This window comes from Hyaena hyaena, unplaced genomic scaffold, assembly GCF_003009895.1.
Source record: "Hyaena hyaena isolate Hyena2069 unplaced genomic scaffold, ASM300989v1 scaffold_65, whole genome shotgun sequence".
In the NCBI taxonomy this organism is placed as follows: Eukaryota; Metazoa; Chordata; class Mammalia; order Carnivora; family Hyaenidae; genus Hyaena; species Hyaena hyaena.
This window is the reverse complement of record NW_024080697.1, coordinates 2162860-2175098: the sequence shown is the minus strand read 5'-3', so window position 1 is coordinate 2175098 and position 12239 is coordinate 2162860. Positions and strand designations below refer to the sequence as shown.

The window sequence follows — 12239 nt, the reverse complement described above, 5'->3', positions numbered from 1 at the left end:
AGGCCCTCAATTCAAGAGCTAGAATACTGGGACACGTGGGGGGCGGCACAGACCATGGGAGTCTGTGCAGGGAGTCCAAGGTGGGAGAGGCTCACTAGGACGCAGACTGTCTCTGTGACCCGAACGCCAGCTCCAGGACCCTTCACATACCTGCTTCCAGGAGGGGTGGGGTGGCTCTCAGGAGCTTGGAGGTCTGGCTGTAGGGACCATATTGGGCCATTAGGACTGATCATAGGCCGAAGGGTCGGGGGGGTTGAAGCACTGCTTCTGTTTATGACGCCACTTGCCAAATTCAGGTTTGTTACCTAGAAATGAAGTGAGGGAAATAACCTTATTTTACAGCATTTTAGAAAAGTATCATTAAAAACGTGTGGAGGAAATCAAGTAGAGTTCAGGAGATGCTGATTCCATCTGAGCTAAAACAGGGGCTGTGACCAAGGCACCCGGTAAAGGCTGGCTTCTGCGCACATCAAAGAGTTTGAGAAGTGAGGGTGGCTGGTGTCAACATAAAAGTTATGAGCTATGTGTTCTGCTTGTACCAGGTGCAAAGTTCTGTACTGTGCGAGGCGCTGGAAATACATAGATCAATAACAAGAACAGCAAGAGTTTACTGCGTATTTACTCTGTGCCAGACAAAGGTCTAAGGCACTAGGCAAGATACTCAGCCTTTCTGACCCTTGTGTTCTCATCCACAAGTTCTAAATGCACAATAAATCTTAGTTACACATAATAATTATTACTGTAACATACAAAGAAGTCACTGATTTAGACCAAAGATGCACACAGGCAGAAGAAAATGGGCACTGACCTCAATCAACAGTTTACAAAAAAGGAGTATCATTAACCGACTAAACATTTAAAACTCGTCCTTTCCACTGGAAATCAAAGAAATGTAAAAGTAAGAGATGATTTTTCTATCTACATTGATACACAATAAAAAAAACCATTATATTAGATATATACTTATACTATGTATGTGACTATAAGTTGGTAGAATCTTCCTGGAATTTGGCAATAGATTATTAAAGGTATCAGAGTATTTGTACACTTTGATGCTACCATCTAACTTCTAGTAACTGTGCTAAACACTAATTGTACATGATTAATGATGGTGACTATTGTAATAGCAGTTACTACTTAGCAGAAGTTATAATGCACAAAGCTCTGTGTAAATGAGTACATTACACACATCTAATTTAAATGGTCATAATTTTGTTGGTAAGTGCCGTCATAATCCTCATTTGCAAAGGAGGAAACGGAGGCCTATGAACAACTGGCAAGGCCAGGATCTGGATCCTGGTCTTTGGAGCTCCAAAGCCCATCTTCTTACTACACTATATTGACGTTAATATTGAAAAAGGGAAAGATCAAAGAGGCTAACAGTGTTGTTAAGTAAATTTTGCTCTGTCTGTATAAGGGAACACTATGAATTTGTTACAGTGTTTTGAAAAATTTGTAACGATATCAGAACACACTCCTATCTCAGGTTAAAGAAAAATATCATGCTATGAAACTGTACAGAGGGCTGAGCCAAATCTCCTTAAACACACGCATGCACAGATACATACTCCTGAAGGTCGTGGGTTTCTTTGATCATCCAAAAGTGAGAATGTAAATTATTGTGAGAAATATAGATGCCACGTGGTGACCTTAAAACCTGGATGGTGAGAATGAAACCAGAAAAGAAAGGATGGTTTAAAAGCATTTCAGAATCAGTTGCACAGGGAGGGGATGCTAAAAAGCAGGAGGGCATGAAGCTGAATGCTGGGTGCTAAGCGTGAGGCGCCAGAGACGAGTGGCATAGGAGATGGAAAGTACAGGAAAAGCGTCCTCCTAGAAAATGTCCTAAGAACCTAGCAATTTTGACATTTACAAACAGAAGAATTCTGCAGTGTTGTTGTTTTCGCACTGAAAATCCTGAAAGGAAACAGAAATCATTTTTAGCAACCGTCTAGTACTTTATCCCTGGTTAAAGAACTCAGGACGGGAAAACAGCCCAGGACTAGGCCTTTACACCCAAAGACTCAGATAGTTTTCTTGGGAAGAGAGCATTTTCCCTAGGTCAGCAGTGATTCCTGGTGTCTGTGGAGGCTGGGGTATGGGACACTTGGGCTGCATCCTTCAGGGCGGACCTCTCTTTAGAAGAAGCCTCAGAGCTCATCATTTCTGACCCCCTTCCGCTGCTGTCAGGGGGAGAAGACAGACGAAAGGGTAGGGAGGGAATATTCTGGGGCAGGTTAAGGTAGTACTTTTTGGCCCCTAGAGCCTTTGAAAAGCCATGCCTTCTTCCTACACCCCAGAGGCAACATAGGTGAGGTTCTCAGACAATCAAATTGCTCCCTGTAGGACTGAACTCACCCCTGCCCCACACTGAGCCCTCTTCCTTCCTGCCCTGTTCCCTGGCCTTAAATATCAGGTCTTTCAAATTAGACATGAGCTGGCTGCCTGCAAAAACTCTAGAGACTGAGAAAGGTCTTTATGATAGCTAGCAGCTTCTCCAATTACTGCCTCAGTCAGTGTGCCAAAACCCTAATACGAGAGGCTTATTAATAATTTATAGTGGAATAGTAATAAAATAAACAAAATGTACACACTTTACCATGTTTAGTATAAACTGTATAGCTTGGAGATTAGTGAATGGGAAAGAGAAGAAATATCAAGTTTGTTCAATCTTCTCACTCTTGGCAAGGCTACCCCTAATTTAAACGTCATCATTTTCTTCCTAATACCTACGTTATTAACGCTCACCATGTGTCATGTATTAGATGTCCTTGCATTGTCGTGATGTGCATTAACTCATTTACCCCTGAGCAAGCCCTCTGATGTGGGTTCTGTTGTTACCCCCATTTCATAAAAAAGGAAACTAAAATCTACTTGATAATTCTGAGGGTAAGCAATTAGACAAAAGTCACATGCCTGGCTAAGTGCAGGGCCAAAGTTAAAACGGAAAAGGTTCTCCTCCAAGTGCATGTGAGATACTTTTCCCAAATAACACGGTGTAACATTTGAATAGTAATGTCAGGCACTTGGAAGTGTTTTAGATCTCACTTACTCCTTGCCCATCACTCACGGAAGCAGACACTGTTACGCTCCCTTTCAGAGATGGAGAAACTAAGGCTCAGAGAGTTTATAGTAGCTAATTTGCTCAAGGTCATATAACAGTTGCAGAACAGGAACTCTTATTTTAAAATCCATTTTCCAGTTTTAAAACTAGTCTGAAAGAGTCCTAGCTATCCTTAATTCTTAAGAGATTTTTGAAACTATAATTAGCCATCTCAAATTCTGACAATAGTGATTATACAGACATCGAATATACTTTGCCTTAAATATTATTCCACATGTCACCCTTCACCAGAGGATATTAAAGAAGTGGCGGGGTGGGGGGGGGGCCCTAACAACCTCAATCGGTTTGGTTTCTTAGCAGGTATACTAAAAGGAGGCATGAACACGAAACTAATTTTAGATTCTTGGTGGCTCTTGGTCGGTTTTGTTTTTTCATGTAACATCGATTCCTTAAGTCATGGATAAACCAAAAAATGGTAGCGATTGTGATTTCCTTCCACACAAAAGCAAAGTATCATCATTAATTTATTTTGAAGTAGGAAAGGGGCCAGTACTTAAATGAGAGATTATATAAAAAATAACAAAGCTTTTAAAGTTTCTCATCTTTTTTATTTTTTCATGTTTATTTATTTTTGAGAGACAGAGAGAGAGAGGGATAGAGGTGTGGGGTTGGGGAAGGGGCAGAGAAAGAGGGAGACACAGAATCTGAAGCAGGTTCCCGACTCTGAGATGTCAGCACAGAGCCTGACGAGGGGCTCGAATTCATGAATTGAGAGATCATGACCTGAGCCGAAATTGGACGCTTAACCGACTGAGCCACCAAGGTGCCCCTCATCTTTCTTTCCAAAGGACTCCTGCTAAAAATGTAACCTGTCTCTTTAAATACTAACTGACCTTCTATTTTAAATATCCTGTTCTTACTTCCGTGGTTTTGTCTAGAAGACACCTGGGACCTATGTCACCTATCCCCACCTGACCCGACTCTGTCTTCCTGGGACTACACTGCTAGTAAATAATCAAACAATTTGGGGCTCACTTAGAGATGGACTCAGAATCTTCTTGACACAGTCCTCCAGAGACAGCCAATACAAATCGATCCAAAGTGACAAACAACCCCTGTCTTAGAACAGCATTATGCAACAGAATGTATGGGGACGAAGTCAATGGTTCTCTAGTCTGTACTGCCCAATAGAGTAGCCATGAGCCCTATGTGACTATTAATGCATTTGCAGTGTGTCTGGTCTAACTAAGCAACTGGAGTTTAAACTTTATATAACTTAAATTTTATTAAAAAAAATTTTTTTTTAACATTTATTTATTTTTGAGACAGAGAGAGAGCACAAGCTGGGGAGGGGCTGACAGAGAGGGAGACATAGAATCTGAAACAGGCTCCAGGCTCTGAGCTGTCAGCACAGAGCCCGATGTGGAGCTCAAACCCATGGTCTGTGAGATCATGACCTGATCCGAAGTCAGACGCTTAACCGACTGAGCCATCCAGGCGCCCCAACTTAAACTTTAAAAGCCACATGCACCTACCTTATGGCTACCTTATTAGATAGCATAGCTCTGAAGCCTCAATCAGATCTAGCTGAATCTTATGTGTACAAACTTATGCCTTGCTAGAATTCAGTCCAAGCAAATGATCCCTAGATTAAATGACTTAAGAAAGCTTCTGGTTCTTCTTTTCAGTTTCCCAGGGTTTTTTTCCAACATGGGCAGAAGGAGTCGCTGAACTAAAATGGACCCAAGCATCAACTGTGGCCCTAACGGCACCTTGTCTTGACTATGGAAGGTCTAAGGGCTGGGCAAATCTCCCAGCAGTGGGCCGGGCCTTAGTAAACACCACAAGCCAATCAGGGTTCACACATGGAGGTACCTCCCCAACATGAAGAAGGATGATAAATGTGGCTGCCACCAGGCTACATCTGCCGCTCTGTCCACCTCTCTTCCTCCAGGTAAACAAAACTTCGTCAGATGAAGAGAAAGTGGAAAACTGCATATATATATCTGATATTCAATAATGATGAACATTCCACACTAAAGACTTTTCAAGAAGGACAGGCTTAATGGCACATAAAGACATATAGCACTAGTGAAAAAGAAGTGGCTCATCATTTTTGTTAGGAGTATTAGGGTATTAAGGTGGAGGTTGTAGCCATTGGGCCAGGTGGCTTCTCTGCTGCAATAAACCAGAGTCTGTGCTACTAAATCTAGGCTGGCCAACTCATGAATTCATGACATTGGTCACAAGTGTCTGGAAGATAAATGGGACAGTTTAAGATCCATTTTAATTACCAAAACTATGACACAAATAACATGCCTTGCTGACAATGGATATCAACATCTGTATGTTCAAAAGATAGCACACACGTAAAAACTTTGTCAGTCTGTGTTTGGACTTCTAAAACTTTCAAATACAAAAATTTTCAGGTTCACAACAGTAACAGTCATAGTAACAATGAAGTCATATTTACCTAATGATAGCTAAATTTAATGAACACTTTATTTCTGCCAGGCATTGTTCTAAGAGAGAGTGTGTGTGTGTGTGTGTGTGTGTTTATATATAAACTTATTTAATCTTCAAGACACTCTTGTTAGGTAGAATTATTGCCTTCATGTACAGATGGGAAAACTGAGGTTGAGAGTTATAATATAACTTGCTCAAGAACCAATAATTGTTACATTTTAGCCCCTAGTTCCAATTTCTGTTCTGCCTGATGCTTGTAGTTTCTAAGCACTGTGTTCCTCCCATTGCCTTGTACCAGAGCCTGGAACTTAAAAGTTCAACCTGTGACCAGCAGCATCTGCGATCTCTGGGAACTTGATAAACATGCAGACTCTCCCGCAACCTCAGCCCCAGTGCAGGAAATCTACATCTGACAAGAGCCACACACAGGTAATTCTCATGCATGTTAATATCATCGAAGCACTTGTTACAGGAGATGGTGGAAAAGGAAAGAGGAACCCATACAAGGGCTCTCCTCCAGAAAGCTCAGGAAATTTTCCAAAAACCAGCAGAAATGCCTTGATGGGGTGAAGAGCACGATAGAAAACACCCAACGGAAAGGGGTCGAGAAAATAATCCTATCAGGAACTTTAAGATTTTACTATTTCTCAGTGTTGTTCGGTTGCTCAAACGTTAACATGAGTCATCATTCAGTATGACAAGGATGAAAATGTAAATGAAATGGTTTAAAACAAGGTTCAGAAAGTTCCAAGCCTACTTGTTTTGCTGCTATGAGAAAAAGTGGTCATTAAAAATAACCAAGACACTGGGGTGCATGGGTGGCTCAGTTGGTTAAGCGTCCGACTTCGGCTCAAGTCATGATCTCACAGTTTATGAGTTCGAGCCCCACAGGATCAGATGAGGCGCTGAGAGCTCAGGGCCTGGAGGCTGCTTCAGACCCTGTCTTGGGTTCTCTCTGCCCCTCCCCTGCTCAGTCTCTTTCTCTTTCAAAAATAATCATTAAAAGAAAAAAAAATTAAAAAAAACCCAAAACATTTAAGCCTAAAAAACAATCAACTTGTTAAATGCTCTTCCATCCCTGTCTTTCCTTAGCTGGTCAGCAAAGTGAATGATTGCCTGTGGGTAGATCTAGTTACGGGATCCCACCCACTGCTGTCGAGGCCTTAGGCAAACCCTTCACCCCTTACTTGTCCCCCTCTTCCCCATCCTCTGCTCCACTCTCCTGGAACGGCTCAGCCGAGGTTCCACTCCCATTCCCTTCTTCATGTCCACTGCCACAGTGACCTCAGCGCATTTTTTCTTCTAATACCAAAACGTTGTTTATTTTAGAGCCAGCCTTCCGAATAAGGCAGGTGAGCAAATATCTGAATGTGTGGGGTAGGGACACATTGCACGCATTCCATCTAGACAGGTGTTTAAATTACAGCAGGAATAAATACAGGTGATGGATTGAAAAGGGGGTAGGAGAAACATAGAGAGGGAGGCCAATTTCCGGCTGCCAGCCCGCCCAAGTGTTACTGCTTGTTACTGCTGTTTGCTAAAAGGAGTAGTGCTGCCAGTGTTATAATTAAAATATGATGGCACTGCCCTGATGGCTTCCCAGAATACACCCACCACCCACCCAGATACATAACTTTTGGTATCCAAAGAAGATCCAGAGCCAGGCCTAACTAGATCACTATTGCTGTAGTTGGCATCCTCTAGAAATACTGCACGTCTGAATGCTCAAAAGAAGTCCAAACCTCAGAGATAACACAATAAATATCTACTGCATTGGCTATCATATAAGCAAGGCCTTGGGTAAAATCCTAGGGGTATACACAGATTAAAATGTAGCCACTTACCCATGAAGGAATTGGTAATCTAGTGAGACAAGACACATAGGCAGGCAGCAATACTTAAGGCCTCCTAGGATTTGATAACTGCCATAATAAAAATGCTAAGGAAATTCAAAGAAGACATCTGAGCTAGGTCTAAAAGGAGAGGCAGTAGCATTGCTGTGGGGGTGGTGGGATGGTGGGGTTCCTAGAGAGAAAAACCAGAAGTAAAAATGCAGAGACAGACAGACAGGCAGGAAGAATGTCTGAGAAACAGGAAAGAGTCTGATTTGGCTAAACCTCAGAGCAATAAAAAATAGGAACAGAAAAATGGCTTGAGGAGATCACTGAATGCCAGACTAAAGATTGTGCTCTTAGTCTAAGAGGTAACACTAAACTTCCTGAAGGGTTCCGATAGAGTAGTGCTATGTCAGATTTGTGGGGTAGGAAGAAAAATCTAGAGCTGTCTCATGGGTTAGGGAGAAAGGGACTATTAAGGAAAATTAAGATTCGTTGAGAGCCACGGAAGTCAGGCGAGAGGTACTAGGGTTGGGATGCAGGACACACCACTGGTGGGCTCTACTTGCTTCCCTCGTAGGCTCAGGAGGAGTGATGGGCCTTGGAGCTCGAGACCTGCTTTGTGATCCGATAATAGATGCTTTTAAGCTCATATGTTCGTTATTCATGGTTTCTTCTTGGATCAGTCCTCTTCTGCATACATCTTCCCATGCAGCTGGGTAAGGCAAGATGGTGCCGCCTAGCATTTTAAGAAGGGACGGTCCGGGGCGCCTGGGTGGCTTAGTCGGTTGGGTGTCCAACTTTCGCTTGGGTCGTGATCTCGTGGTTGTGGGTTCGAGCCCCGCGTCGGGCTCTGTGCTGACTGCCAGCTCAGAGCCTGGAGCCTATTTCAGAGTCTGTGTCTCCCTCTCTCTCTGACCCTCCCCTGCTCATGCTGTCTCTCTCTCTCCTAGAAATAAATAAAAATATAAAAAAAAAAAAAAAAAAGAAGGGATGGTTCAAGAGTGGGCCTTAGTGTAAGTGCACCTTTCCTTAGATTATCTTCCCATGCCTTTCCTCAACAGTTTGACGATCAAGATTAGGGGGTGGGCCTGATGATAAAGTCTGATTAGAAAGATGGCTTTGGTCTAGGCCTGAGGCATGGTGGGCAAAAGACGACAATGGATCATACACTATCTAGCCCAAGTCACCAAAGCCAGGAATTCCAGTCAGGAGTCTGGAACCAAAACTAGTAAGGAGAGGTGGCTTTGGGCTGAAGGATACTCTCTGGGCATCTTCTCCTGAACCTTAAGGTAGTAACTGTGGAACCCTGGATTCCAGCCACAGTTCTCCCTAAATCAGTGTTTAATGACCACGTGAGTAGTAATTTCCAGCTCTGCCATGAACAAAATCAAACAAACTGATATTTAAGAATCGTGAAGTTTTAGTAGGTATTTGTAAAGACAACACAGGTTAATGAAAAAAAAACCTAAGATGCCGGCATCCAGAGTGAGCCCTTGAGTTCTCTGCCACATCAACCATAAATTGGTACCTGCCTCTGTGCATGCATACGCCATCAGTCCCTTAAGGACTGATACATAGAGCAGACCACATTCTCCATTTCTATAGGTATGATTTATCTAGAAATGTAGCCCTCCACTAACTGGGGCTTGAGGATTTATACACGATTTTTACCTTTCTTAACACAGTTCCAAAGTTTATCATTGCTGCTTGGGAAAACACAACCAGCAAACAGAGAGATGGCTATGCCAGGAGGCAGGGATTATCCCCAACATGCAAACTGAAAGATCAGCTTAAATGGTGTTTCATATCGTGCTGTAAGAAGGTCCTTCAAACCACTTTAGCACAGCAGGATCCTGAAATCTAGTTGCTACCACCTTGCATTTGACTTTCCAATGTCAACTATATTTTTCATAAACAATCTCCCTTAGCTGTAAAGAATCCTTGTCATTAAACTGTTTCAAGAGCATAGTGGTAGAGCTGAAAGAACTTCATGCCATGATTTGTATTGTATTATAATTGTAGGCTTATTTGCCTATCTTGGCCCACAAATTACTGTATCTCATTCATTGTTGTATCCTCAGAGCTTAGCCCAGCAGGCATAAAAGCATTTATATACTAAACAAAGTGGGTTCATCTACACACACACACACACACACACACACACACACACAGCCTCTAGCTAGCTGCTAGAATCACCAGTGAGTGGAAAAATGATTACTGTCACTGGAAGGCTAGCAAGGAAATTAAAGGTTCCAAATTACCTCTTTTTGCAAATACCACAAGGGATGGACTGCTTTGGAATAATGGGAAATAAAATAATCAGTGATTAGAAAGAGGTCAGTGTTGCTCTTGCTAGTGCCCTGCCTAATTTTAGAGATGAGTTCTGCCTGGTCTCGATGCCTTGGGCAAGGTTCTCAAATGTGGGAAATAAGAGCTTTGCATACAGATTTTGCTCCTTGTCTGCACAACGTCTCTGCTGTATGTTTCTTCTTGGCAGTGAAACTGCAAACGGCTGACACTCCATCTGAGATTGGGTTGCACACGTTCTCTAATGTTTCTCCAGTGATGAAAATCATGTAGTAAGCATGAATCTGGCACTCGGGGGTTTCCCTTTCTTTTATCTTGAGTGAAACCGATCTTGAGTCTTGGGTTCACTAGCCTGTTTGCAAATGTCATGTATCTTTTTTTATCAAAATGGAGGGTGGGAATTCAACATTAAAACCAAATAATAGCTACCACGTGAGCAAACTGGTGGCCCAGTGCTCCCAATGCAGCTTACAATCTTGGCATAGCTCAAGCAAAGTCTAGAGATGGGGCTTCAGAAGACCATTTCATTAATCCAACAAATATTTATCAGCTACTCTGTGGTATTCTTTTCAGCATGGAGTGAACAGTGAAGACAAAACCAAACTCCTTGCTTTCATCAAGATTACATCCCACTGGGAGGACATTACTGAAATACATAGAGGATGTGTGAAGCAAAGATGATCACAGATTTGGAGTGGTCATTTTTGGCCAAATTCTCAATATGATTGGCTCTATGCTACCTTAGAAAGTTTTCAGAGGTTCTTAATGTGAAGACCATGGGTCCACAGTTGTACTAAGAGGGAGCCTCGTTGGGGAGTATCTCTGAACCCTTTGAAATTAATGCAAATTTCTAAGTCTGAGTGCACAATTTTTTTTTTAGAACAAGATAGCCTTCGTTCAATTCAAGGGATCTCTGACTCCAAAACGGTTAAGAATCACTCATAGTGATATGAGGATTAATTTGTCTAAATCTGCATTCATAATGTCCTCAGAACTACACCAATATCATCTTGAAAATAATGCTGTTATTCCATACGCAAAGGCTCATCAGAATATGATTAGATTAACTGAGCATCTACTGAAACTTTCATTCTCCTGACCATGGGGCTCTGAATGATTTGGAACAGGGCAATGCAGTGCCAAGTCCTTCCTGACTTGCTTTAGCGCCTATAGCTAGAACAAAAGGCAGTCCTTGAATAGGAAACAGCAGTGGACCAGAATCCACTTCACTCAATATAAAAGGAACACCAGAAGTGCCAGATCTACACTTAGTACATCATTTTCATCACTAGATTAATTTTAGAGAATACATTCAATCAAGAACATAAAATAAAATCATCCTTAAACAGTTTTTTTTTAAACATTTAGTTTTGAGAGAGAGACAGAGATAGCATGAGCAGGGGAGGGTCAGAGAGAGGGCTCCAGGCTCTGAGCTAGTTGTCAGCACAGAGCCCAACACGGGGCTTGAACCCACGAACCGTGAGATCATGACCTAAGCCGAAGTCGGACGCTTAACCGACTGAACCATAGAGGCACCCCAAACAGCTACCTTTTTAACCATTCTTTTAAGGGCACTTCCTGAGAATTTATAAAATCATCTGCCACACAACCAATATGTTTTAAGACAGCTTCAACTCCCGTGTCAATTCCTTGGATGCCAATAAAATGAGCCTCAGAGAATTTACACTCTGATCACCAGGAGACATGAGTCATAATGTTAATCAAAATTTAAAAGGGGTTGGGAAAAGCTGGGAATCTCTGCGGCTCCAGTACATCAGCACTAAGTTCTCTGGTCATGTACCCCTCTCTGGTGAACACTGTCATTTACACAATACACATACACATATCAACATTCAGTGCTCCAAAATCTGGAAGGAGTTCCAGATTAAGATTTGAGACATTCCTGGGAAATCTTACAAAACCACCAAATCACTTTGTAGTGTTTCCAATTTATACATTTGGTTTTTATGAGTCGATGGGGGCTGCCACCACCATGATAAATTGATCTTTTTGCATCACTGCAAATAAGAAGGCCGAATTTTGCCTGTTCAAAGGATCAGTTGATTTCACCATAAAATAATCTGGTGAAGAGTTCACTCAACAAATAACTGATAATCTAGACAAAGCCACATATTTCTTGAGCTGCTTTGGAGCATGGAGAAGCACTTCTAATCACGAAACCAGGAAGTTCAATTTCTTGTTTCTCTCTTGTAGGCTCAATCACTGGCTCTGCTCTAACCCTGCAGCAGTGTTCAGCTGGTGAGAGGTTAGAGTTCTGATTCAAATGGGAGGAGGGAGGAAAACACTAACGGAAAGAGCATGGCATCAGACAGACTTGGGTTTGAGTCCCGATTCAGCCACTTGCCATTTGTGTGACCGTAGTACAGTCACCTTTCCTTCCAGCTTCTATTTTCTTCATCTGTAAAAAATAAGTAGCCACACCCTAAGGTTAAAGAAATAATGCTTAGAAAGTTCTTAGCACAGTGCCTGGTGCAAAGTAGACATTCAGTTCATGTCAGCTGCTTTATTCCGAAGGGCGTGATACTGCCAATAAAAATAAAATA

The 12239-nt window shown here is 42.2% G+C and overlaps 1 protein-coding gene across 8 annotated transcripts in view; it reads right to left on the bottom strand.

The window, feature by feature from the left end:
* The window catches only part of TTLL5 (tubulin tyrosine ligase like 5), a 286366-nt gene that overhangs the window by 142317 nt on the left and 131810 nt on the right, over positions 1-12239 (bottom strand). For all 8 annotated transcript variants that reach the window (XM_039232207.1, XM_039232212.1, XM_039232208.1 and 5 more), the window contains one exon: positions 151-305. In XM_039232207.1, the coding sequence (XP_039088138.1) occupies positions 151-305 (155 nt within the window). The remainder of the gene's footprint in view (positions 1-150; positions 306-12239) is intronic.